Genomic DNA, 27,639 nt, shown 5'->3' on the forward strand with positions numbered 1-27,639 from the left:
TCACTCCCGCTCTCGAGGTGTATAATATGATAGTTGTTAACACAGCTCTTTATGGATCGGAATTATGGGGGCATATCAATCTGAATAGCCTGGTAAGAGCAGAGAACTCTTTTCTGTGTAAACTGGTAGGTGTACCCCAAAGTACTCCTTCTGTTCCTCTTTTGTTGGACTTGGGTAGAAAGAATATAGCTGACCTGGCCAGATTGCGTCCATTACTGTATTAGAGACGCATTTGGACGACTCCAGAACTAACACATTATACTCGGGGTCTCAAGGATGTGATCGTGGCCGATAAATTCCACAAAATTCAGTGGTTAAAAGAAATTAGGTCTCTATTGCTCAAGTTAGACCTGAGTATCCTATGGGACAAGCCGGATGCATCAAATTTCCCATCAAAAAAACATTTAAAAGAAAAATATTGGGAAATGATCCAGGCAGAGTCTTACAGAATCAACTCTCTAACGAATCTAACTGGTCGTTTTATGGATCATAAATCATGCCCAAGATGTGAACAATATTGGGACATTATTGAAAGGCCGTTGGATCGTAAGTTATATTTTCAATTTAGAGCTGGCACCCTTCCGGTTAAGGCATTCACAAGTAATTGGTCTCCAAATAAAGATGACAGATGCAAAAACTGTTTAGATCTGTGTGAATCTGTAGCTCATATCCTTTTTGTATGCCCTCTCTATGCTCTCCCTCGTTATAGGTGGCTTAGACCCATCTGTCTTAGGTTGGCAACCCGAAATTGTAAAGAGGCACTAAGGATATTGAGCTCTGATTGTTCACCATATATTGCGCTGGCTGTAGCAAAGTTTTTAGGCTGGTCCTGGAAAATACGCACGCGAATGCTTACCCAACATGCTGCGAACTAGCATTTTTTATGTGACTAGATTCCTTTCAAGCTCAATGAAATACCAGATAATTTTATTGTTTTATTACACCTTTGACAGAAATGATTGGATTTAATGGATTTCTTAAAATTGTAAATCGTTTTATGATATTTATTGTGTTCTATTTTTATGTACTAATGTGCTTTTAAGACAAACTGTCGAATAAAGCTTTTGAAATTGTTTGTATATTCTGTTCAAAGGATGTATGGCCTTGCTGTTTGGGCTAGACTATCTCCCATGGGGGAGGTCTAAGATGGCTTTATATATGTTTGTGATACTTCTTTTTTTGTGCTTTCCTCTTCTTGCGTTTGCTAGCGGGACACTTATGGGTTCACCAAGTGAAGAAGTCTAATAGCCTACTGGGAAGGTGAAATATATCTGACCTCATAACTTCAACCCCATTTGTGCATGCGGTTGGTTAGTCTGAACAAAGGAACGATGGAATGGAATGCACCCATTGTAATTACCAGTGGATAAGATTAATTTAAGAATCTACACCAGTAACAATTTGCTTTTCCACCACTGGCATTTCTTTTATTTCAAAGATAGATTGGTAACATCTCTATATTTGTCTTGGTCCACCAATAGTAACCTTATATAGTGCTTTCTGCTTCAGTCTTGTAACTTTATGGTGCTGTAAACAGTGGGTGCTTCTCATCCCGCGTATCAAAGGCGCTCTTTGTATTGGTCTCCGATCGATGAGTAAGCGTCGTCATTTGACTTGAAGATTTAATTTATGTATTTATGCATTTTTATATAGCGTGGACATTGCCCAAAAGTGCTGGAGAGCTTTACAGTAGAAATAGATCATCACATAAGGTACAAATTTACATAATCCGAAGATGTTGATACATTAGAGCATAAAAACAGATTACATAAAACTCAAAATTGCATTATGCGAAAACGTAGGCACATTTAACAAACCACGAACATTGGAGAACATTGGTGTGTAGTGTAAATTGCAATTACATTAATGTGCATAACAAGATTTTGATTGGTGCCACGTTCACGATTGACTCCAATGAAAAGGGGGCAGCTCATTAAATCTGAAGTCATCGATCAGTGCAGAGAATAAACCAGAGAGGTCTGAAGTTGGGGGTAGAGGTTAGGTAACATGTTTTTGAAGGATTAGAAGTACATTTCCAAACTGGTAGTGCATCCTTTCAGAGGTAAGGTGCTTCCTGAGAAAGATTGAGACATAAATCGTTCCTGCTTAAATGTCGGGGATTCAAGCAGCAGTGCCCCCTGATATCTTATGTTTCTCAGCCAGGTAACCTGGAGTCGATGTGTGAAGGGTCTTATGTGTGATACAAGGCGTCTTGTACATTGTCCTGGCCAATTTCCTGAGCAGATGCAGCAGACGCATTAACCCACTAAGCCATTCTGTCTGAATAAACTGCACCATCGCCTCCATAAAATTCGCTCCATTAAAAGTACACTGGATGGGACGCTCGTGAGCAGAACAACAATATTTTCGGTCCCACAGCATGTGCGCCGTGAATGTTGTCTCCAACGCAGATGTCAAGCTCTCCCAAACATGACACCCATACCTGGGACATTGTTGAGGTCAGAGCAGCATCCTTCAAAGGGGCTCAAAGATTCCAGACTTCTGCAGATATGACTCGTCGCTGAGGAAGCATTTGCCTGTCTGTGTGGGATATACGTACCAGGGGTTAGGAGAGAGGAGGAGGTTGTAGGTGGATAACGAGGAACACGGGGGCAGGGGATCTGACAAGGCAGGCAGAGAGTGAGGCAACAGGCAAGGAGAGGAGGGATAAACAGGCAGACGAAAGGTACAGGGAAGAATAACAACATGCGCGGTCCGGCCACAAAAGTGAAAATGTCCCGACTGACAAATTCCACGGCAAATTAATTAAATAATCAAGCGTGGTTCCGAAAGTGAAAGAGGACCGCGCTGAAGCCGGAGCATGGGTAGAACAAGCATCGATGTCTTGTCTTTATGAGGCCATGTGTTTCTAATTAGAAACACATGGCCCCATAAAGATAAGAAAGTGCTTTGCGACAGCAGCAAAGCATGCGACCCAGTCCGATTGGAGGCGAAAGGGCGTCACACAAGAACCCTCAATTCCAATGGCAGGCCACCGTTTAGCATAAACGGTGATGCCAGCCAATGGAAATTAGGTATGGGGCTTCAAGCCCTTTTCAGAAAATCATCACAATAAAACTCGCTTAGGCAAGCAGCGCTTGCGCTGCAACGCCACGCGAGACCTAAAAAGGGTCAGAAGGAGCCGCTTTATATTTTATCAACCTGAAGGGGTTATACCTTGAGAACGTACAGGTTCTTTAAATGTCATCATTGTGCTGTGACATGCCTGGAAGCATGGGCAGAAACTGTGTGTCCTTACTGGTGATAACTGTGTCAAATAGGAAGTCCTGTTCTAAAGATGCTCTATGAAGTTGGACTCCATGACAGGTAGCTGCCCTGGCAATTACTTGCTGGTAAGCAAGCACTAGTATATTTAGGCAGTGAAGGGCGAGCTGGACAAAGATCTGAGTCATTGGGAGTTATGGGTTCTGTATCATAAGCATCCCAAGGATCCCATTGCCCTAATCGTTCTCCAAAACTCTGTTGGTAAACCTGCAAGTGTATGATCTAGAGTTTCTTGATGTGGAGGAGGAGGAGATGGTGGTGGAGGTGAAGATGGAGATGGTGGTGGAGGTGGTGGAGGAGGTGGCAGAGGATGATGCGCAGGGCTTGCAGCTTTGTCTTTGGTCTTCCTTTTGGGAGGTACAGGAACGATCAAGTCCTCCTCAAATGTCAACTGCCTCTTTGGAGGTGGTGAGACAGTGATTCTCCCTGTGCCTTCTGGAATATGGATCTTTCTCTGTTTAATGTCCATTTTCTCAAGAATTGTCTCAATCAGAGACAAAGAAACGGAAGAGTGCTTTGAGGGTTTCAATTAGGTCGATTTCGGAATCGAGGTTTTAGATGATTTCTTTTCCAGTACCGAAAGAGATAGAGCTGGTTGCCACGACTGTCCTGAAGGCTAGGCGGAAACCGAAGTATGTGCTTGATCCAAAGAGGTCGATGTTGAAGACTACAGCTTAAGTTTAATAGCAGTTATCAGTGCCGGGACCAAAGGCAGGGCATCCGAAGTCTCTTTTCGGATCCAGTAGTGGCGGTCAGGAGACCTCTAGCAGAGGAAGGGGGGAGTATTTGGATCTCTTTTTCGGTGGAGCAGGGTTTGGAGCAACAATACTCACGTGCTGCCAAAGAGGCAGGCTGTATGCAAGTTCAATCTCCACATTGAAGTCGGAGATCTCCATGGAGAGCGCCGCATCCTCCTCCTCGCTTTCTGGCTCTTCTTGGGCATGTGTCTCACCAAAGATGTTGGGAGGGTCATCCTCACTGCAGCAAGACATTTTCAGTCGGCGCGCCCTTCGATCGCAAAGTTTCTTTTTAAATAGGAAAGACTTGCAGGCGTGGAATTGGTACTCACTGTGATCTGGTGACATGCAGAGGTTACACAACTGGTGGAGATCAGTGTGTGGATATTTGGTGTGACACTGCGGGAAGAATTGAAAAGGTGTTTATTCCATCAGGAACACATCTTCTGTACCGACAGTGCATGCTCAAGGTAGGCCCGAGACGGGCTGTGCCCCAAAGAGCAATTATTCAGTGTCCGACCCGACGAAGAGTATCGAGCAGCAACTGTTTGGAACAGTGCATTCGAGATTCACTATACAATCAAAGACAGGATAGGACTGAAGACACGCACCAAACAGAGTTGGAGAGGTACACACATCTGAACTCGACAGCGGAGAGAAAACAATCTAATGAAGGAGTCGATGCATATGCACACCATCACCAAGAGGAGTCACTTTACATCAAGGCTCTAAAGAATTATTTGATGAAAGACAAGTTGCACAACTCCGAACCCAACACTAGATTGCAGGAGAATGCAGAGCATGTATATCTACAGCCACACATGCCATCGAACATAAAAGATTTTTTTAAGGATTAGCAGATTTTTGTTGGGGGTTTGGTGATTGTACTATGGCACCTATTGGGTTACCTCGCGACTGGATGCACTTATGTTATGTTCCTATGAGTTAATGTGGCATCCCTGGCATTGAGTAGAGGTGAGGTGTTTATACCCCCTATGTTGTCTTGTCCTCTTGATGCACCACTCGGCCTGAAAGAGATGAGTCTGTGGTAATCGTCACCTGCAGAACAGGGTATGCGAAGGGCCTGCACGGCAAAAGGTTGTTGCTGCTCCACCACTACATAGAGAGATATTGCACAAAATCTCTTCCAACAAGTTGCAATCTATAAATGCAGCCTCAAAGGATGCCCTCTGTTCATCAGTCAGCCTTGGTAGGGTACAGATATACAATAGGGTGAAGGAATGTGGTACGGCACTCCTAGTACTTCTCTCACCATAAACCGCTTGTCATGAATTCATCTCAGGTGCAGGAATAACACTTAGCTGGGGGTCGAACTGTCATCACCCTGTTATGGCTCCTCTGTATACGTTCAGCAAGTCAGTACCAGGTCAAGCAAAGATGCTGCCACCAATTGCACCAGTGTCTGTAACACAACAGTATCCCAGTGTAGCACACAACAATGACTTCTATGAGCAATTCAGGGGTTTTGAAGCTACTGCATGCTCTACCCATCATCATGTGGTCTCGTTAGAATGCATCTATTCGGGTTTCAGAGCTGGTGAGCACAGATTCAATATCGGACCACTATCCAACTTTTTAAAGTTATATTAAAGGGTTTTATTTTGTATCCATGGTCAGCTTTGTGCAGGGTACATATTGGTATACAGATTACCAATGCACAAGTTTTAAAGCAGGATAGCTAAGGTTGCTGGAAGAGCTAAAGTGGACAGGTCCTTAGTGCATTTTGCTCTGGCATGCCCCAATGGTATTCAAACTTGATGTATTCTAGGGGCTTCAATCTGAGTTAGATCTAATGTAGCATATTTGTTTAAGTTACGTTATTGATTTTTTGTTCAACGCCAGTTGCATGTATCCAACTTTTCTAAAGTGCATTTGAACAACATGTATTCTACATTTTTCGCCTTTTTGAGGTATTGCATGGTTGTCATGCCGCTTGTGAGGACCTGCACCAGCCTCCACCTGATGGATGGCAGGGAAGCTTTCAGGGCCAGAAGGACAGTCCAAATATCCAAAAATTGGATTTGGAGCTGGCTCTCAACCAGAGACTAGAGGCCTCCAATCTTCACTAAACCAAGGTGGCCCCCACCACCCCAGCAATGACGCCTCTGCCACAATATAGGAATGTAGAGGAACCAATCACAGGTCAGGTTGGCATTTGTCTGCTGCCACAAAACTTCCTGAGCCATCTCATAACAGTTCTAGATGCGGTCTGCAAGGCACCATTGATGATGGGATCACTGAAACCTGGGGGTTGGAAGCAATACAAATCCAAATCCAAATAGGAGTTGAAAAATGTATTCTTAGCAGCACAGCAAGTCCACCTTCATAGCAAGGCAGTCAAGGATTAACTGGCAGGCCGTCAGCATTTAATGGTTAAAACATTCCACAAAATGCAGAATGATATCCAAACCATAGCACTGGCATGTGCATGTTCAACCATCTAAAGAAAATACAACAAATCTTCTTCTTTTAAAAGAAACTAGATAAAAGAACATATAAAGAACAAAACAAAAAGATAAAATGTATACAAAAAGAACACATAGCATGTTGGAAATTCATTGCAAATATTACTACTCTAAAGTGAATAATGAAAACTACTATTTAACAAAGTACGCCAATTTGGCCGGTGGCTGTCTGATCCTGCTCGCCCCTTTGACACCTGAGGCAACAGAATCCCTCGTAATCTCACTCACCAAATTGGATTCAGTCGAACTCTTCTATTCATTTAGCCTCTCAAGATGTCTAAAAACAAAGTGCTCTCATTGCTTTCACTGTCCTGTGAACTCAGTTATTAAATTCTTAGCCAAAACACTTTGTCCACATCACCCGCATTATCATCATACATCTCATTACTAACAGGCATTGCCCCCTGTATACTTGACCACCCTCTTCACATCCCACACTATTTCAATCTTGAATGGCTACACAACTAGAGAATACTTTCACTACTTTCATGGACTTACCAAACCCAGGAGAGAGACTTTTTTTTTTTTTTTGTTAACTAACCCTGGTTTCAGAATTCTTATCCATTCTCCGACTTTGATGTCATGTGCCTTCACATTCCACTCGGCATTATACCATTCTTTAGTATTATTTTGTTTCCTTTTCACTGTTAAAGCAACCCCCCCCCCCTTCACATTTTCCTTCTACTCCCCCACACTTTATTTTGAAACACCATGGACATACACTTGAAACTGGATCCCTGCCTTTAAGCAACTTGAAGGGACTGACTTGAGGGATAGTATGTGGAGTTATACGGTACTCCCACAGTCTTTCTCTCAATTTCTCCACTCTCCTCCACCTCTATAGAAAAGGAACCACATAACCCTTCAATATACGGTTACATTTCTCGACTTGGCCGTTCTCTAAAGGTACATCTAGCACTGTAGTCACACATTTGATATTACAGTGTTTAAGGAAAGATTCCATCTCTGTGGATCTCAATTGAAGATCACTGTCAGTCACTACTACAGATGGACAACACTACCTAGCAAACACCACTTTAAAACATTCAATCACAGTATTGGTCGTAGCTTGCAACACAAATTTCACCTTTGCCCACTTGGAATGGTAGTCAATCAGGACCAAAGCAAACCGTGTGTCCATGGGAAGGAAATTAAATGGGCCAGATATAGCAAATGCAACTTTTTTCCTTGGAAACTCAGGCCACTCCACTGATTTAAGTGGGGCAGTACTGACTTTCAACATTTATTTTTTTCTTTTTAATACTGCTGGCACATATTTTCATTCTCTCAGAGTCCTGTCCATTCCAGGCTACCAAAAGTATGTACGCACTAACAACTTTGAGGTCCGTACTACCAAAGAAACCCCAACCCCGTGAAAACCTCCACCCATAAAATCTTGCTCCCAGGACTCGCCCACTACTTCACAACTCTACAGAGTTGCAGCAACTCTACAGGGTCCTCCGGGGCCAACCATCAGTCCTCACACCAAGTCTTGAGGCTCTCCTCCTCTGGAGCGTCTTGGTCAACTTCCTCATGACCGGAGTGCTCTCTTCAACGGAGGCATCCTCGTGCTTCGGTCTTCCCCATAGGCCTGTCCTCTCGCTCGACCACGTCCGGGTTGGAGTTCTTGACAACTGATCCCGATCTGCTCACCATGCGTCTTCGTCCTTCTTCTGGGCCGGCATTTTTTCTTTTTCCGCCCAGTAGCCTCTTTTTCATTCCACTTAGACCCCTCTGATTGGTACCACTGTCTGGATGCTCCGCCTCCCTGCTAAGAAAAACATCCATCTTTTATCTGCATCCTTTCCTGTGACGGCTCCGATGTTTTAACCCTTTGAATTCTTTTTTTTACAGGATTCCTGAAGTAGTAGAATTTGTGTAGGTGAAGGTGAATATGAGGTTCCCTTGTGGTAAGTAGGGGGTCTACGGGGCCAGATATCTCACACTCCAGCACAAGGATGTACCACAAATAGCACCCCTCTCTGAAGTTGGCATCTTTTCGATGGCACCCTTAGCCGAAGGTCAACTTCTTCCAGCAAGATTGCAAACTAGTGTGCTGACAGTAGGATATAGGGATGAGGATGCAAGCATGCAGAGATGAGGATGCGAGCATGCAGAGATGAGGATGCGAGCATGCAGGGAGGAGGATGCGAGCATGCAGGGAGGAGGATGCGAGCATGCAGGGAGGAGGATGCGAGCATGCAGGGATGAGGATGCGAGCATGCAGGGATGAGGATGCGAGCATGCAGGGATGAGGATGCGAGCATGCAGGGATGAGGATGTGAAAGAAAGAGTGTTAGAATGTTTGGAGGATTGTAGGTAAGCTCCAAGCAATAACCATGTTGGATAATTCCTAACACCCATTTGTTTGTGGTGATAGATTGCCAAATGGGGAGGAATAGTAGAAGACGTCCCCAGACAGGTGTTAAATGATCGGGGGGAGGTGTAGGCAAGTCACTGTTTGTAATGGGAGGGGGAATTACGTTGTGTGGAACCTTTACCCCTAAATTTGACGGTGTTACCTCTATATCCTGCTCTAAAGAAACCTCTTGTAGAGGAAGACCGATAGTTGCTTTTGTACGAGGCGGCTGTTTTATTTGAGGGTATGGTTTTCGACCCTCCACAATAGAAGCGACGAAAGGAGCCACGATTAGAAGAAGACTGCAGAGCTCCCATACACTTGGCCACTTCCGTATCTTTTTTCATTTTTTCCGATGACTTATCCATTTAAGGTCCTAAGAGGTACTTCTTGTAAAATGGAGTATTTAAAATAGACTGTTGGACAGGTTTGAAACCAGAAATCCTTAACCATACATGCCTACACTAGTGTTGATCTCTCTAGCTGCGGTGCCAGCGGCATCTAAAGCACATCTAATAGATGAATTGGAGATGAGCTTCCCTTTCTGCACTAAATCCTGAGCTTTTGCTCTGTGTTCATTTGGGAGATATTGGAGCAATTGCCTCATTTCTTCCTAGTGTGCTCTATCATACCTGGCTAGTACGGCCTGGTTGTTGACAATGTGCCAATGAATTGCTGCTTGGCGGCTACTCTTTTACAAGAGGCGTCTAACAGTTTTGATTCTTTGTCTGGAGGGGGAGCATCCCCTGTAGTTTGTGAATTGGCCCATTTACGGGCATTAGAGACAACTGAAGAGTCTAGTGGTAACTGCCCTTTAATAAAAGCTGGATCAGAGGGAGCAGGCTTATATTGTTTGTGTATTCTGGGGGTGAAAATGCAAGCGCGCACAGGGTCTTTAAAAATATAATTGGCATGTCTCATCATACCTTTGAGCATAGGTAGAGTCTGGCTAGCCCTTTGTGTTGTACGGAGTGTTTCAAATAGGAAATCTTCCTCTAGAGATTCCTTGTGTAACTGTACTTTATGATATTCTGCAGCTCTAGCAAGTAATTCTATATATCCCACATAGTCGACAGGAGGGGAAGTCTTTGCAGGGTAACGATCTGGGTCATTATCTGTAGGTGAATCAGTGTTGTAATCCTTCCGGGGATCTATTGGTAAAATATTGTCCTCCCCATCTGCATCATCATCAGGTGGTGGTGGTGGTGGTGGTGGAGAGTTAGTTGGTTGGTGTAACACGTAAATGCTCTAATGGTGGGGAAGGTGGTGCAGGGGAACGTGGTGCAGGAGGAGAGAGGTTAGTACCTAGATTCTTCCTCTTCAAAGGAATATGATAAAGTATATCCTCTGACTCAGGTTTGCGCTTCTGAGGCGATTTAGTGAGGGCATGTCCTGTATCTTGATTTATATAAAGTTCCTTTTGTTTTGGGTTCGATTTGGGTGTTGGGATGTCGAAAATGGTGTCCTGTTGCTTGGGAGGAATATTTTTCGGTTTCGGCACCGTGGATTTTGGTGCCAGGATGGAATGACTTTTCGGTGCCACAGGTTTCGGTTACAAAGCGGTCTTTGATTTCAGTGTCAAGGATTTCGGCTCCAAAGCCTTTTTTGACTTAGAGCCTGAAGGATTTGGCTCAGGGCCTAACTTTGCCCGACTCGATCCCGAGCTGGAAGGCTGAGAGACGTGTTTCGATGCCGAGCCGGAGGGCAGGGCGTCAGAAACATCTTATCGGTGCCGACCGTGGCCCGAAGGCAGGGGTGGAACCGAAGTCTTTTGTTCGGGCTGATTTGGATTTTGGGGCAATGGGTGTTGACCTTGTGGTAAGTTTTCCTCCACCCCTGAGTCCGATTCGGAATAGATGCAAGTTCTTCTTGTTCTTCCTCGGCCCCTTCACCGAAGAGGTCCGGCGTGTATTCAAAGCCTTGACTCTCAATTTCGCAACGTCGAGCCTGACGATCGCAGAGCGTTTTCTTCGATCGCAACAATTAGCACGCATCACAGTGCTGTTCTTTGTGCTGCGGAGACAAAGAAAAGTTGCACACTCCGTGTGAGTCAGTGCATGGATATTTCGCTTGGCACCGAGGACAGAATTTGAATGGAGTCCGTTCCATCGACTGCGAGGTGAAGCGAAAAAAATCAAACAATGGAGTCAATACCCATGCGCACTATCACCAAAAGGAGGAGTCACCTTGTGACTGGAAAGACTTCTTCGAAGAAAAACAAGGTACAAACATCCAGACCCAATGGTACATGGGAGGAGTATGCAAAACATGTGATCTACAGCTCACATGCCTTGAACTAAAGAGTTACTGAGACATTGGAGTCTTTCACCACTTTTAAGAGCACTTTTCAATTCAATTATTCATGTAAATGAAACCAGCCTAAAGTGACTGACACTGGCTGAGACTTTTCATAACATGCCACCCCTAACCTTTGTGATTCAGTGCAACACCCTCAGTGCAACCGTTGTAAACTGACATAGGGACCATGCTCCAAGCAACACAGGCTTGTGCTGCACCTCATTGAGGAGGCCCAAGACCCTGATATCTGGAGTTGCTTGTGTTTCTGCTAAGAAGGGACCTGCCTGGCTGTTTGGGCAGGACTGCTTCTACAGAAGCAGGGCCAATGCTGGTTTGCATATTGCTGCTCGCTATACGCAGTATCACACTGGGCCACCAAAAACAATATACTGGAATACGGCCCAGAGTCATTGGCAGCAGCCGAGACAATGGAAGCATATCAAATATCTTTGAGGTTCAAATGAAACGAGTAGTAATCTGTTAGGAGAAGAAGCTCTACTATTCTATTGCATCGGTCTCAGGTGAAAAGATATGTTTTGACTTAAAAATAAATCACCTAAATTACTATCTAAACAGAAAACATGAATTAGAATAAAAGTACCAACAAGATATAATTTTTATGTACTGAAGGGAAAGGAAACTCAAATATGGTCTGTAACTTCAAGGGAATGCCCAACAAAAAAAACCTCAAATTAAACATGCATGTGAATCTGTGAGCCGCATATGCATTGAATCTGCGTGCTCCTAGTTCGGTGCACTAGTCAAGAGAGCAACAATGAGTCTGTAGGAGATTAATGCTTGTCAGTTGTAGGTAATATGTTGTAATCTGTTTATGTGATATCATGCATTTCACTGTAATCTATGTTATTGGAGAATACTGTTTTTATCTTAGTCCATGACGCTGAAGGCTTGCAAAATTTTAAGAATCCAAGATCGCTCCAAATTACTGGGTTTGATAACTAGTTCCCTCATAGGAATACAATCAATAACAGAAACAAACAAATCTTCAAGTGTCCCCTCCAAAAGGAATTACCTAAAATGCATTGATATGATTGGGTATCAAAAAGCAATTTGCACAGTTTGTGCTTTCCAGCCACTCAGTTTATTTTATTTTTTTTAAACCTGCCTAATAAGACCGTGTTTCCACTGATCAGAATAAAAATATGACTAGGTAGTCACCAATAGCAAGTTCATTTGTAATTTTACTTTAAAAAATAACCACTTCTATCATATAAGGAAAGGAGAAAAAACATGCTTTACCGCTTTTGTTTCTGGAAGCATAATACTGCACTAAATAACTCTGTGATGACTCCAACTTAAAATACAGAAAAGTCTTTATTTTGCTAAATTGTTGTTGCTGTTGTTTAACTACCATAAGACTGGTGTATACATAATTTCAGTAGGTTGAACTAGCATTTGCTATTTACAAATACCATTTCCATTAATAGTTTTGCCCCTAAAACTTAGTAAATTAATATGCAAAGGTTTTTCAACACAGTTCTACACTGCAAAAGCATGTATGTTTCTTTACGGATTTCTTACCTGCAAATTCACTAAGTTGCCAAACTTGCTGAAGTGTTCATTGAGTTTACTGATGTTATTGAGCTCAGGTGGAATTCTTTTCAGTTCAAGCTTGGTATTTTCAGTTCCAAACTGACCTTTCTTTGGGAAGTTTGGGCTATTAGTTCGGTTGAAGTTTTGCCTGCACAAAAGACACCAAAGTCAAAAGCTTCAATACGTAAAAAGGAATATGCTACTTACCAGTATGCATCTGTTCTTGGCATGTAGAGCTGCAGAGTTGTACACTTAGCATAGATCGCCATCTGGTGTTGGGCCCGGATGTTTGCAGTTTGTTTTTGTTCTTTGGACAGTCTTTGGAAGTCACGAGTTCGGTGACTCCTCCTTCGGTCCGTACTGCGCATGGGCTTCGGCTCCATCCTCAGATTGTTTTTCGCCAACAGGGAAATGATGGAGCGTAGTAATAACAGTGAGAAACCCATGTGTGTTGTATCTAAATAAGATGGACTGGAAAGGATACAGGTAGCTGGGGAGGCGGGTGGGCGTGTACAACTCTGCAGCTCTACATGCCAAGAACAGATGCATACTGGTAAGTAGCATATTCCGTTCGAGGCATATGAGCTGCAGATTGTACACTTAGCATAGATTATATAGCAGTACCCAACCTTAGCGGCGACCACCGGTATCCGTTGCAGTGGTTTGAAAAAGTGTCTTTAGTACAGCCTGGCCCACACTAGCTTGCTGCTTGGAATGCACATCTACACAGTAATGTTTTGTGAAGGTGTGCGGTGTTGACCATGTGGCTGCTTTGCAGATGTCATCTAAGGGTATGTTCCCTAGAAAAGCCATAGAAGCCCCTAACTTTCTTGTAGAGTGGGCTTTAGGTGGAACAGATAATGTTCTTTTTGCCTTTTGATAGCAAATTTGTATGCACTTTACAATCCACCTAGCTATCCCTGATTTAGAGATGGGGTTGCCTTTATGTGGTGGAGAGAAGGAGACGAACAATTGTTTAGTCTTCCTGAAAGGTTGCGTTCTTTGTATGTAATACAGCAAAGCCCTCTTAACATCAAGTGTGTGTAATGCCCTTTCTGCAACAGATTGAGGTTGCGAGAAGAAGACAGGTAATTCCACCGATTGATTGAGATGGAAGGGGGAAATGACCTTGGGCAGAAACTTCGGATTTGTACGAAGTATGACCTTGCTGTGATGTATTTGTAGGAAGGGTTCCTGTATAGTGAACGCTTGTATTTCACCAACCCTTCTAAGGGAAGTGATAGCTACGAGAAAAGCTGTTTTCCAGGTGAGAAACTGTAGCTCACATTTATGCATTGGTTCGAAGGGCGGACCCATTAGCCGTGTAAGAACTCAATTTAGATTCCATACAGGGGAAGGTGGTGCCCTGGGAGGAATTACTCGTTTAAGGCCTTCCATAAAGGCTTTAATAGCGGGCACTCTGAACAGTGATAAATGCTGTCTGTTTTGTAGATAAGCAGCAATCGCTGCTAGGTGTAGGCGTATGGATGAATATGCCAGGTTACACCTGTGAAGATGGAGCAGATAGCATATGATGTGCTGTATGGATGCATCTAAAGGGTTGATTGTATTGTTACGGCAGTAAATTACAAATCTTTTCCACTTTGCGGCATAGCATGCTCTAGTGGTATGACGTCTGGCTTCCATGATGATGTTCATGCAATCAGGGGGAAGGTTAAGGTATCCAAATTCTAAGATTTCAGGAGCCAGATCGCAAGGTTGAGCTGAGCTGGGTCCGGGTGCCTGATTTCTCCATGGTTCTGGGTGAGGAGGCATGGGGATAGGTGCAGTTTTTGATGTGGTACCACTGATAGTTGTAGTAGTGTGGTGTACCACGGCTGCCTGGCCCACGTCGGAGCTACTAGAATGAGTGTGAGGGAGTGTTGTTGTAGCTTCCTTACCACTAATGGAATTAGTGGGAGAGGTGGAAAGGCGTATGCAAATCTGCCTGACCAGTTCATCCATATCGCATTGCCCTTGGACAATGGGTGTGGGTATCTGGCGGCGAAGCTTGGGCATTTTTTGTTTTCGTGGGTGGCGAAGAGGTCTATGTGAGGATGCCCCCACTGTTGGAAGAATGGGTGAAGAACTTGTGGATGCAGTTCCCATTCGTGTAGTTGTTGCGTTTGTCTGCTGAGCAGATCTGCCATGGTGTTTTGTACGCCTGGAACGTGCTGTGCCAGGAGAAAGATGTTTTGGGGAATTGCCCATCTCCAGATGCTCTGGGCTAAGCGGGAGAGCTGGGGAGAGTGTGTCCCCCGCTGTTTTTGGATATAATACATTGCAGTCATGTTGTCTGTGCGAATGAGGACTGCTTTGCCCGAAATCTGTTTTTGGAAAGATTTTAGGGCTAGAAAGATCGCCAAGAGCTCCAGATGGTTGATGTGGAGCGATTTTTGCTGTGGCGTCCATAGACCTTGCATTGTGAGGTGTAGGAGGTGCGCTCCCCAGCCGGAGAGCGATTCGTCCGCTGTTAGAATCAACTGAGGAACCGGGTCCAGGAACGGCCGCCCTTTGGAAAGGTTTGTGGTGTTCCACCACTGCAGAGAGTGATGGGTGCGGCCGTCCACCAACACCAGATCCGTCAGCTGACCCTGGGCCTGGTTCCACTGTTGTGCTAGGCACTCTTGAAGTGGACGCATGTGGAGTCTTGCATGGGGCACTATGAAAATGCAAGACGCCATCATTCCTATGAGCTTCATAAACACTCTTGCTGGAAGAGAGTGTTGAGGAAGGAATGTTTTGCGTAAGGCTTGAATGCTTGTGATTCTGGCTGAGTTTGGATAGGCAATACCCTTGGAGGTGTCTATAGTGGCCCCGAGATATTGCTTTGTGTGAGATGGTATGAGGTGGGACTTTTGGTAGTTCACCGTGAAGCCTAGCTGGTGGAGCAGTTGGATGGTGCTGTTTGTATGTTGCACACATTGGTCGTAGGACGCGGCTTTTATCAGCCAGTCGTCTAATTAAGGGAAGACGTGAATATGTGGACGTCTGAGGTGTGCTGCTACTACCGCTAGGCATTTGGTAAACACCCGTGGTGCGGTGGTGACCCCGAAGGGGAGAACCGTGAATTGGTAATGCTGCCCGTCCACCACGAACCTGAGGTACTTCCTGTGAGAGGGGTGTATTGGAATGTGAAAGTATGAGTCTTTCAGGTCCAAGGTAGTGAGAAAGTCTCCCTGACAGAGGAGCGGGAGGACTTGTTGTAGGGTGACCATGTGGAAATGGTCTGAATGTATGTAGGCATTTAGAGGCCGGAGGTCCAGAATGGGCCTCAGGGTCCCGTCTTTCTTTGGTATTAAGAAATATAGAGAGTAGACCCCTAGATTTTGCTGATTGACGGGGACCTGCTCTATAGCGTGTTTTTGGAGGAGGGAGAGTACCTCCTGTTTCAGCAGTGTGGAATGTTCTTGAGACATTGGACGGTGCCTTGGTGGGATATTGGGTGGGGTAGATGTTAGCTCGAGACAGTACCCTGACCGAATGATTTGGGTCACCCATTTGTCCGATGTTATGGACTCCCATGCGTGGATAAAGTTTTGTAGTCTGCCCCCGACCGGAGTGGGATGGTCTGGGGGGAGCGGAGGGAAGTCATTGTGCGGGCGGGGTGGCAGAACGGGTGGTGTTAGTTTTGCCCCTGCCCTTATTGTTGTTGCCTCTGTAACCACCCCTTTGGTTGCCCTTTGAAAAGGTATTTTGAGGAGGGGACTTGTAGGAGGTAGAGGCGCGATCGGTGGAGAAGCCTCTGCCTGTGCCATGAAAGGATGAGCGTCAAAAGGAACGTTTAGAGGCCTGTGTTTGGAGTGCCCCCATAGACTTTGCTGTGTCTGTGTCCTTTTTCATCTTTTCCAACGCTTCGTCCACCTTTGGCCCAAAGAGAGTTTGTTGGTCAAAAGGGTGATTGAGTATGGACGCCTGGACTTCAGGCTTGAACCCTGAGATCCTGAGCCAGGCATGGCGACGAAGCAGGACACTGGTATTTATGGCTCTAGAAGCAGTGTCGGCTGCATCGAGGGCACACTTAATGGAGGTGTTTGTAATTAGTTTACCCTCCTGTATCAGGTCATGAGCCTTGCGCTTGTGTTTTTCGGGGAGGTGCTGCATAAGAGCCTCAAGTTCGTCGTAGTGTGCTCTGTCATAGCGCGCAAGTAGTGCTTGTGTATTTGCAATGCGCCACATGTTTGCAGCTTGGGAGGCGGTGCGTTTGCCAGACGCGTCTAAAAGTTTCGATTCCCTGTCTGGCGGTGGGGCTTCTCCTGAGGACTGGGAGTTAGCCCGCTTTCTAGCTGTGGAGACAACTAGGGAATCTAAGGGAGCAGGGCCCTTAATGTATGCAGGGTCTGTGGGTGCCGCCTTGTACTTTTTTTCTATTCTAGGGTTCAGTACCCTGGCCCTGACAGGGTCTCTGAACACCTCTGCAGCATGCTTGGTGACACCTTTAAGCATGGGCAAAATAGACGTGGATTTGTCCTGAATGTCAAATGTGTGCAGTAGGAAGTCGTCTTCCACTGGTTCGCTGTGCATGTCCACCCCATGGTAGTGTGCTGCTCTCTGCACTAAGTGATGAAACCCTAAGGAGTCCTCTGGAGGAGACGGCCTGGATGGGTATAGGTCGTCCTGAGGCATATCAGGTATGTCAGGGTTGTGGTAGTCTTCCCATGGGTCTGGGGTCCCCGGTGGAGTGGGGTCCATTGGGGCGTCTGCCGGGTCATAATCCGGGTCCCCGTCATCCGGATCTGGGGACGGGGTCGGGGAGTGATGAGGTAAAGGTGGCGGAGACCTGGGAGGTGGTGGAGGAAGTGGAGGAGGCAGAGGAGGAGGTAGTGGGGAGGGCACTCTGAGGGGAGAAGTAGCAGAGTCCTTCCGTTTGGGTGGTGGAGGAGGAGCCGGAGTGTCAAGGCGTCTTTTCTTGACAATTAAAGTCAATAGCCCAGTCTTTGGATCTTTAGATAGAGTCTTTTGCGAAGGGTCTGGTGTAAACAGAGCCAGTGGCGCCGAATCGTCCGCTGGCGTCGATGGTTTCTGTGCGCCACGCTTTTTTGGGGCCTCCGGTTTTTTCGGCGTCGAAGGAGTTTTCGGCGCCGGAGCGTCGGTGCCGACAGATTTGTGTTTGTTCGGCACCGAGAGTCCAGGCTTCGGCACCGGTGGCTTCGGAGTCGAGCTGGGTATGACTTTCTTCGGTGCCGGATGGTGTTTTTCGGCACCAGGCGTCGGCTGGCTCGAGCCCGAGCTGCCGTGAGACTTTTGAGGCTTTGACACCGGGCCCGAAGGTGGGGTGATAGAAGCTGTGTGCTTGGTTTTACCCAGGCCTGCAACCTGAGTCTCTTTGGTTTTGGGCGCGGGGGCGGGAGGGGGTACAGTACTCACGACCCGCTGCGCCGGTGTGATGTCCTCCACGTCGGAGTCGTCGGCCTCGGAAGCGCTGACGACGTCGTCCTCCTGCTCGGTGTGTAGTTGCCCCGAAGCTTCGGCGCCGTCTCCGAAGATGTCCGGTGGAGCTGCGGATGATGAGTGCGCCATGGTGCGTCGAGCTCTTCGATCCCGGATGGTCTTTTTTGATCGAAAAGACTTACAGGCGGGGCAGTCTCTGGCCTCGTGTTCTGGAGAGAGGCAAAGGTTACACACCTGATGGAGGTCGGTGTGGGGAAATTTAGACCCACATTTGGGGCACTTTTTGAACGGAGTCCTTTCCATCGGCCGGGACCGGAGTCGAGGAGGGCCCGAAGGCCGGTGCCGATGTACGGAATGGAGAAAAGTGCCGCTTCGAGAGATGAAGATATGATGAAGAAACTCGAAGAACGAGGATTTTCCGTCGAGGCTGGAACCGTAGAAGTTCGAAGCCGGAGCACGAAGTATCACATCCGAGCCCGATGGCGGAAAAAAACAATCTGAGGATGGAGCCGAAGCCCATGCGCAGTACGGACCGAAGGAGGAGTCACCGAACTCGTGACTTCCAAAGACTGTCCAAAGAACAAAAACAAACTGCAAACATCCGGGCCCAACACCAGATGGCGATCTATGCTAAGTGTACAATCTGCAGCTCATATGCCTCGAACATATATTTCTGCAGGGTGCATTCTTTTGTGACTGTATAACATATTTCAGATATTGCAATTCCGAACACAGTAACAAATCGACAGATTGACAGGTTAAAAAAAAAACTTACATTAAAGTGTTGAGGAAAACAAATTAGTATTTTTATAACTAAGAGTATTTCTTTATTAATTTATAAAATTGCTGTACCGTTCGCTTCAAAGAGTTACCTTAGGGCTGTAAGGTCTGATGTAGGGGTGACGTACCTAAAGTGCTTGCAGTGTCTGCGGGCCTGGCACACAGGTGTGCCATATGCTCTGCACCATGGCACGCAGTCTACAATGGCAGCACTTCGAGACCCTCTTTTGCCTCCTTGCCCTAGGTACCAGAGGTACCATTTACTAGGTACTTACAAGGGGTGCTAAAGGTATTGCCGATTGGGGGAACAATTGCACAGTTTTCGGGAGAGTGATCTGGCACTGGGTACCTGTATTGCAGGAACCCAGAGCACTTCTGTCAAGATTTCATCAGAAACCAGGCAAAATGTGGGGGTGACCATGTCAAAAGTGGGCAATTCCCTACACATGGTACACGTACTACTGAGCAGTGAAAGAGTCCATCCTAAACTGCTGAAACTTGCAAATGTCATCTACTATAAAAGACTAGGATTTAATTCAACTTCACTTCCAATGCCTTTCCATGTAGAGCCACCAACTCAGACAAGCATTGGCATAGCCAATACGTCTCGCCTTTGGGACCTTTGTCCTGAGTGTTTAGCTAGAGATATTGACTTTGCCTATGTCTTTAAGCAGTGCTGTACAGAAGTCTGCAGCATGCTGAAAAGTTATAATAAAGAAGTGTCAGAAGCATTTTTGTTACCTTATATATGACCAAGAAAGCATTATGTACAACTGAACAACCATATTAAAAATGTATTAACAATAAATAATGTCTTGAATGTTTTTATCCTTTTAATTCTGGCAACTTCTATCCGCCTGTCCCAATGGTTGCTCGTTATGGTTTTTGTGTTATGGGGGCATAAATAGGAGGAGGGTGAAGGTTAGGAAATAGTACCTGTATAACAGTCAGTGAGACAGTCAGTCAGTTAGTCAGTCGGTCAGTGAGAGAGTGAGTCGGTCAGTGAGAGAGTGAGTCGGTCAGTGAGAGAGTGAGTCGGTCAGTGAGAGAGTGAGTCGGTCAGTGAGAGAGTGAGTCGGTCAGTGAGAGAGTGAGTCGGTCAGTGAGAGAGTGAGTCAGTCAGTGAGAGAGTGAGTCAGTCAGTGAGAGAGTGAGTCAGTCAGTGAGAGAGTGAGTCAGTCAGTGAGAGAGTGAGAGTCAGTCAGTGAGACTCAGTCAGTGAGAGAGTGAGAGTCAGTCAGTGAGAGAGTCAGTCAGTCAGTGAGAGAAAGAGCCAGTTAGTCAGAGAGAGTTAGTCAGTGAGAAGAGTCAGTTAGTGAGAGAGTCAGAGAGTGAGTCAGTCAGAGAGAGTGAGAGTAAAGTGAGGAGGAGTATGAGAGAGTAAGGAGAGACGAGATCAGCATGACGCGAGAAGGTAGATGCAGGCGTGGAGAGGAACAATACTGAGACAGGGTGGAGTGTGAGGAGCAACAGTGTAGGAGCGACACGAAAAGAGTGTGAAGCAAAATGCGGAGGCAGTGGCGGCTGGCTCTGATGGGCATCTAGGCATCCTCCTTCGTTGTGTTCAGGTCCTCCGTGCTTTCAAACCTTATCCAGCACCCAACACTTGGACACCATCTACTTCCCTCAGCAGTGCTTTCAAAGTTACCCCTTCGTCCAGAAACCTCGTGGCTCAAGTCAATTCAAATCATTAACGAAAACTAATCACTACATAACCAACACAGAGTAGATACAGATTGTTTTAAATTCAAGAAATCAGTTCTCTCATTCCATTCAAGACGGAGTAACTCATTAGTATTCAGCAGGTTTGACTATAGGAGCTTCGCAAGGCAGTGCTTATCAGTAATCCAAACAATGAAATCGGGACCCATTACCAATTTAGGTAGTAATAAACGGTTGCTAATTGGGATGAGGTGAGTCCCTCACAGCCCTGGATCCCAGTGGAATAGCACCTGCTGAACTATTGCTAGCTACGCCCACGTAGGGGTATTGAAACTGTTTTTCTAATGGACCTCCCTCAGTTAATTTTGCACCACTCAACAAGGTCCAAAACTTTGCAACCAGAGCTTTGTACAATCTATATAGGCATATTCCCTCTCCACCATAGTCACTAACATGGTTGGCTCTCTGCCAAAAAAGGTCCCATACAAAATCTCCTGACACTTGTATTGAAACCAGTAAATGGCACAGCAACTAACTACTGTCTAACAAACTGTCTACACTCATACCAAGACTTTACGACCAACTAACCAGAACTTATTTCACCCTAAGCCACCTTCAGGTTCGGATCACTATTAGGCCCTCACCACTGTAACATCCTACCAAAAAACATTCAGACAACCACATCTCTCCAAGAGTTCAAAATGGTACAGAAAGTTTGAAGAACACAAAAAAGAGTACAGCTCCCTCATATTGAAGTAAATCAGTGTATTACAAGCATATATGCTTAAAAAGGTGTAGAAAGCATTTTATCACATTATGGGATTGCTCCTACATACGGCACATCTGGGAATGGGCCACGAAAAAGATGCAGGACGCACTGGGAAAACCGCTCGTGCTGACACCCCCACAGGGAATCCTGAACGTTTGGGAAGCAAATTATCTCACAGACGTTGAACAACAATTCAGCACTCTGGGGTACACCCTGGTTAAGAGAGCCATTGCTATGAAATGGTGGACTGCCGACAAGCCATTGGCGATTGGCTGGGGGCGGAAATGGACAAATGTATGATCGCAGAAAAACAAGTTTATAAGGCCAGAGGATGCCCTAAGAAGTGGGATAAAAAGTGGGGGGCATGGAATGCCTATCGGGGAGAACTCTGCATTTCACCAACTGTAGAACTTGAAATGTCACAAAGAAACTCACGACACTGTAATGACTGATTGTATAGTAGTTTATAATCTTGCACATTTTTTTTCCTTTCAACGATACAGTGTATACTACTGAGATCTGTATATGACGAATGTTTTACTCCCAATAAAAAATTATTAAATCAAAAAAAAAAAAAAAAGGTGTAGAAAGGCAAATTCAGTAAATGTATGACTGTATTGGTCAGTGTTCACCACACTACTGGTGCTATTAATAACGCAAATGTTGGAGGTACTCAGTGATGCCATAGTGTTGCTGGCTTCCCTCTCGGTTTCCTGTTTGCACTGACATGATGTCGATTTTGGTTTCCCCCTGCATATCTATAGCATCACTATATCCTCTCTAGACTGTTGATGCAGATTCGGATTTCCTAACTTAAGTGACATGGCCTGGGGGAAAGGGGGTTAGTTATGATTGGGTTTTTTTCCATTTTCAATTGCATGCGACACTTTATATTGTTTTTTACTTGACTGTAGATATATGTAACCATGTCTGTTTCAATGCTGTTACTTCCAAGCCAGTCTGTGTTGCATGCAATGTGATATCTTAATAAAATGCAATAACATTTGTGATAAAAAATGTAATAATGACGCCAACGTAACAGAGGAAAAAAAACAGTAATTTACATAAACAATCTAATCTAGGCATTTTATTCCTCCCTTTTTTTTCTTCTTTATGTACCAGTGACTACTAAAAAACGTTTTGAAAGTGCGTCAGTGTCTGCAACAGACACTGTGTTTTGCGACGAGTCACTGAATGAAGGACAGCCCCTACTTCTAAATGTTAATCTTACGTAAGGTGGCCACTTAGTAAAGAAATGTCATTAGGTTTAACACGATGGAAATGTCACCGTGGATCCCTGCGATTATCCAGTAAACACTTATTAAGAACTCCCCCCAACAGTGAGGCCGAGTCCATCCTGGTAATACTAACTTACCTGGACAGGGTATGGTTACCGGTGATGAAGCATGCTACAAGACCTATGGGGCTCCGATTGTTCAATGCAGAAATTTAAGACTAGGTTGTCGAATTGCATGTGATAAGTGCGACAGTCCCCATAACATGTGCCTAAAAACGAATGAGACTCAGAGCTTCACTGACCTATATATCTCCGGAAAATGCAATGAATATGGTGAGGCTGCACATCAGTAGATATAAAGTAATAAAGAGAAATATCAGGCAGAATAAAAGGCTCTTCACAAATGCGACTGTGTGCACGGTCACAAACAAGATGGGGGTTTGTGCCACCAGGTTTTTCCTCCACCTACTCAAGTCTCCTTGCGCTGCTGGAAGAAGTGAACATACGCCCTAACACAGGTCCAACTCATTCCGGAGAAAAGATGACGAATAAGGCCTCAACTTCCCACGCACACAGGCTCAGTGTGCAGACGAGCTCACGGGCACTTTGAGGCCTGCCACTCTCCCCTGCCAAGAAATACAACCGAGTAAAAAACACAAGCCGGCATTGAGGAAGAGTCGGAACAGAGGAACGGCGCCAACGTTAACATGCTTTATGCACAAGTACACACACGGGAAGGTACAAAACAGGAAGGAACAAATCTGTGCCCAGCTGCTGCCCAAATTACAGGGTCTTCCACTTTTATGAGCAGGGCTAGGGTAGTCTGTGTAAGATAAGTCGAGGGAAGGATTTCGAGTGCAGGTCCCGCGATCCAAAGGAACATATGGCTGTTAAAGGGAGAAAGATTGTGTGTGTTTGTGGGATCCGGTTGCAAAGGAGCCTGTGGTTGATAAGAAAGGAGCCAGTATCAGATCAAACTCCACCGATGCAAAGGACCTTAAGCCTATAAGGGGGGGGGGGGGGGGGGGGGGGGGGTCTGGTTTATACCCCACGCAAAGAGATCTGTAATTGATTAATATGGGTGGGCGGGACGGGTTCACATCAACTGATGCAAAGAAACGTCTAGTCTTGAAAGCGAGAAAATGGTCAGGGGTCGGAAATGAACCAGTAACATTTGGGCATTAAACGGAACAAGGGGGCGGGTTCTGGCACCGCGATGCAAAGAAACCAGTGATTCATCACAGGAGGCCGTACCAGATTCACACCCACCCATGCACAGAAACGTGTGGCTTGTGATAGGAGAGTTTCAGGTTCAGACACTGACTGTTGAGATTCGACAGACCAAAAAGACAAAAAGCAGCACGTGATGGACATAATACGAAGTGCACTGCACAGTGAGAAGTCTGCGAGCCTGTCTGGCAGCTTCAGTCGAGCGAGAGAACGTGCCTAGGGAGTAACTGGTGCTGCACCAAGATTGGTTTCGGCAAGCCCAGTTCACAGGATGGACTCCCCTGTGATGACTAGAACGCACCCTCTGAGGCAGCACACCTGCTAACCTCTGTACCCACCACACCTGCTCACTTCCTGTACTCCTCAACAGCCAGTGAAAGATACGTCACAGGGAACTGAGGAGTGTGCGGCGGCCGCTTCATAGTGCAACACGGACATGTCTCATTCCAACGAACGGAAACAGCTGGTGTGGACAGCACTGACTGGCCTCTCTAGTACCGAAGCGCATCATACCCTGCAACCCGTATGCAAAGCTATCTCTGTAGTACGAGTGGCAGATACAGGAGAGCCCACGCTGAAAGACCAGCGCAGCCCGCAGTCCATCTACAGCGTTAACCTTAGGGGAGGGAGCAGCGGTAGGCGTGATAATTGCAAACAGATGGCGCCGCTGCTCACTCTCGCAAGGTAAACGCCGTATATGCACGAGGGCTGATTGGAAATAGTGCAGAACATGCACGAGTTTCCACAAAAGCCCTGAGTGATTCCAAGAGGTCACTCCAAAGTAGCGCTTGCACGCTGTGTAGGCGAGACCTAAAAAACCTCCGAAGTAACCAGCCTGATACACTCAGAATGGTCTGTCTGGTTGCATTGAAGGCAACCCTAAGTCTGACAAAAAAAATACAGTGCAAATTAAATCTATATTACAAACAGGCCATAATACCAACAAGCATTGGCATAGCCAATAGGTCTCGCCTTTGGGACCTTAAAAGTATTTAGTTATGCAGTACTATATCCTTGGTGCAACACCATCAACTGTTGCATGGCTAAACACTTATAAGGTCCCAAAGGCGAGACCTATTGGCTATGCCAATGCTTGTTATCCAAGAGTACCTATAGATAATGTAAGCACCTTTTGCTGCAGGTTCGAGCGCTATTTTGTATATTTTAGTATAGTATAGTTGCATTAACTGCAGGCAAGTCAGTATGTTGATTTGGTGTGCGTAGTTGTGGTGTGTCCGACGGAACTGGATGTGATATCTGCGGTTCCGACATATGGTATGGTCAGCTCACTGCCGGTTGGTCTACCGATGTTGTGAGAAGCAATGAGCACTCTTAAAGCAGATTTTTGTTTTCTATGTGACTGGTCAACTGGTCACTGTTTGGGGGATGCGCAAACCAGCGGTAATGAAAAACTGCCTTGTAGTGAAAAGAAAGTGCGGCGCTCGTGAAATGGGCGCCGCAACCAGTATATGAAAACAATGGGCTGCACCTTTGAGCCTGGTGCACGGAAATGATGTCACACAAAGTGCATCAACACAGCCAAAACTAATAACGGAAAACCTTCAGAGTTGGAGATGAAGGTGAGAGAGGGGAAGGAAGTGGCCGCCTCGAAGGGCGGTGGGTTCAGGGTGTCGAGAAATGCGTGCGCCTCGCGCTGAAGGAAAAACAAGCTGTGAGACGCGCTCTGTGGTGGGGGAGGGGCACTGAAGGGAGGCGCGCGCGCTTGGGTAAGCGAGAGGAAAGCCAGATGGCACCTCTGCTCGTGCCTGTGACCGCACACTGTATGCCACACAAAGCTGTGGTCGGACTTTGAAAAGCCCACTCACTAAATGTCTCACCATAGCAGCACATGTGCTGGCTCAGGCGAGACCTAAAAACCAAGCAGCCACCCCACTTTATATCAGCACAAAGACTTGCACTGGCTGCCGGAAGCACAGACAATAAATGTGAAAAACTGCTGAATTCTCTTGAAAGTTAGTGCGTGGCCTGTAATACCTGCAGTCGCTGTTCCAGTAATATGTATGCAATTCTAAACTGAGATCCAGCAATGTAAATCCGTCGTCGTCACTGCTCTGCTGATCAATTCACATTAAGATGCATTCTGAGTTACAGATCACAGGGAGGTGCTCAACTGCTTATGCCAACTTATCTGACGAAGGCTTTCATAAATAAAAACATGTGAAAATGCAGTTCGCTTCACATGTACTATAAACTGTATAGAAAATATGCATGTCCAATAAAGAAACTATATTTTCTCTCCGAAAATGAAGTGTACTTTTGCCTCAAGATTTAATTTAAGCTTTGGGTGTAGACATTGTACCATTCTGGATTTCCTATGTATTTTACTTTACATATATATACTTTTTAATTTATTTTTTCTTCTTGGTTCTCAAATGCATTTCTCCTTCTCTCAATACTCTTATGGGAGTTCCCCTCTGCTGAAACTCCTTCAGTCAGGAGACACTGGTGAACTCAAATAACATGGGGATGATAAACAACAACCATACAAGGGTGGGGTGGCTGCAGGGTGATGAAACACACTAAGAAAGAAATACACATTTATTTGCACAGCGACTAAAGAAATCTACAAATGCAGATTATAACCGTTTGTAACACCCAAAAATGCGCTGGGTATGCCGTCATAAAGGCTACAGAGCCCAGCTTGGAAAGGTACACAACATGACACAGGGGGTTGTTTGGCATTGCAAAACGATGGAGTCGCCAAACTGCCGAGAGCATGCGACGGACGAAGGCGAGGCCATGACACACGTTATTTCACAAGCAGGTCCCTAACCTACTTACAGGAGTGACTCATCCTCCCGAACACGCACTTTGATGTGCCGAGAGAGTTGAAAACCAGACTCCACTACTGAAAGGAGCGCCTTGTGCACTACATAATTCCCCCCCTCGCTTTGTGCGGAAGGGGCACACGCCCGAATGGTCAAACAAGTCATTGGCATATAAATAGGTAGGTAGGCAAGGTAATGTAATTAAAGAGTAAAATTACGGGAATTAAATCCCCCAAAATTATGAGAAAATCCAAACGAACATCAAAGTACAGCCATAGTTACAGCGGAAAAATAATCAACACTTTCCTAATGGCGGGTGTTCAAACAAGAGCTTCCAGCTTCCACCCCTCACTGGAACAAGCATGCTTGCTTTTCCAGATACATGAACCGGCCTCCGCTGCCTGCTTGGTTAAGTACGCGGGCCTTCCATGAAGCAGCATCGCAATCTACTTTTCGTTCCATGGACCGCTCGGGAATCAAAACTAGGGCCTTTCTTTCGGGCGAGATTACTCGGCACAGTTCTGGCAACAAATACTCGAACCAGGGACATCGTTTTGTCACGAGCAAATCACCCCTGCGCATACCAGGAGTAATTTGCTCAGGAACCTAGAGGAAATCTCCCGAGTATATCCTATCTCTTGCACCACCACGCATGTCTCCATCCAGGGAAATAAAGTGCGACCTCAATTCATCAACGAAAAAGACTGACAAACTTTCAGGTGTAATCATAGAATCCAGACAACCCTTGTTACTGCTGGGTTTTTTTCCCCAGTTATATATAGCGCTAACTCGACCCGAAAGTACTGGACCGCTTTAACATGAGCACCAGCTACATTACACAAGGACAAATTCATTTTTGGTAGCCACCTAGAGATTGAGTGGTTTGCCCAGAATCACAGGATGTTGAGGCGACGCTGTAACTCGGTTCCCCGGCACCAAAGCCGGCAGCTCTGTCCGTTAGGCCACATCCTCTGCCACCGAGCGAATAAAGGTTTGAAGGAAAAACCGCACCATACTATTCAGAAGCAAAGTTGGCATTAGATTTGCATGCCAGGCCAGAAT

General features: G+C 45.7%; 1 protein-coding gene across 4 annotated transcripts in view; it reads right to left on the reverse strand.

The window, feature by feature from the left end:
• The window catches only part of RBM26 (RNA binding motif protein 26), a 999,243-nt gene that overhangs the window by 630,234 nt on the left and 341,370 nt on the right, over positions 1–27,639 (reverse strand). For all 4 annotated transcript variants that reach the window (XM_085622082.1, XM_085622081.1, XM_085622080.1 and 1 more), the window contains exon 12: positions 12,708–12,867. In XM_085622082.1, coding sequence (XP_085478208.1) covers positions 12,708–12,867 — 160 coding nt within the window. The remainder of the gene's footprint in view (positions 1–12,707; positions 12,868–27,639) is intronic.

Source organism: Triturus cristatus, chromosome 8, assembly GCF_964204655.1.
Source record: "Triturus cristatus chromosome 8, aTriCri1.1, whole genome shotgun sequence".
NCBI classification, from domain to species: Eukaryota; Metazoa; Chordata; class Amphibia; order Caudata; family Salamandridae; genus Triturus; species Triturus cristatus.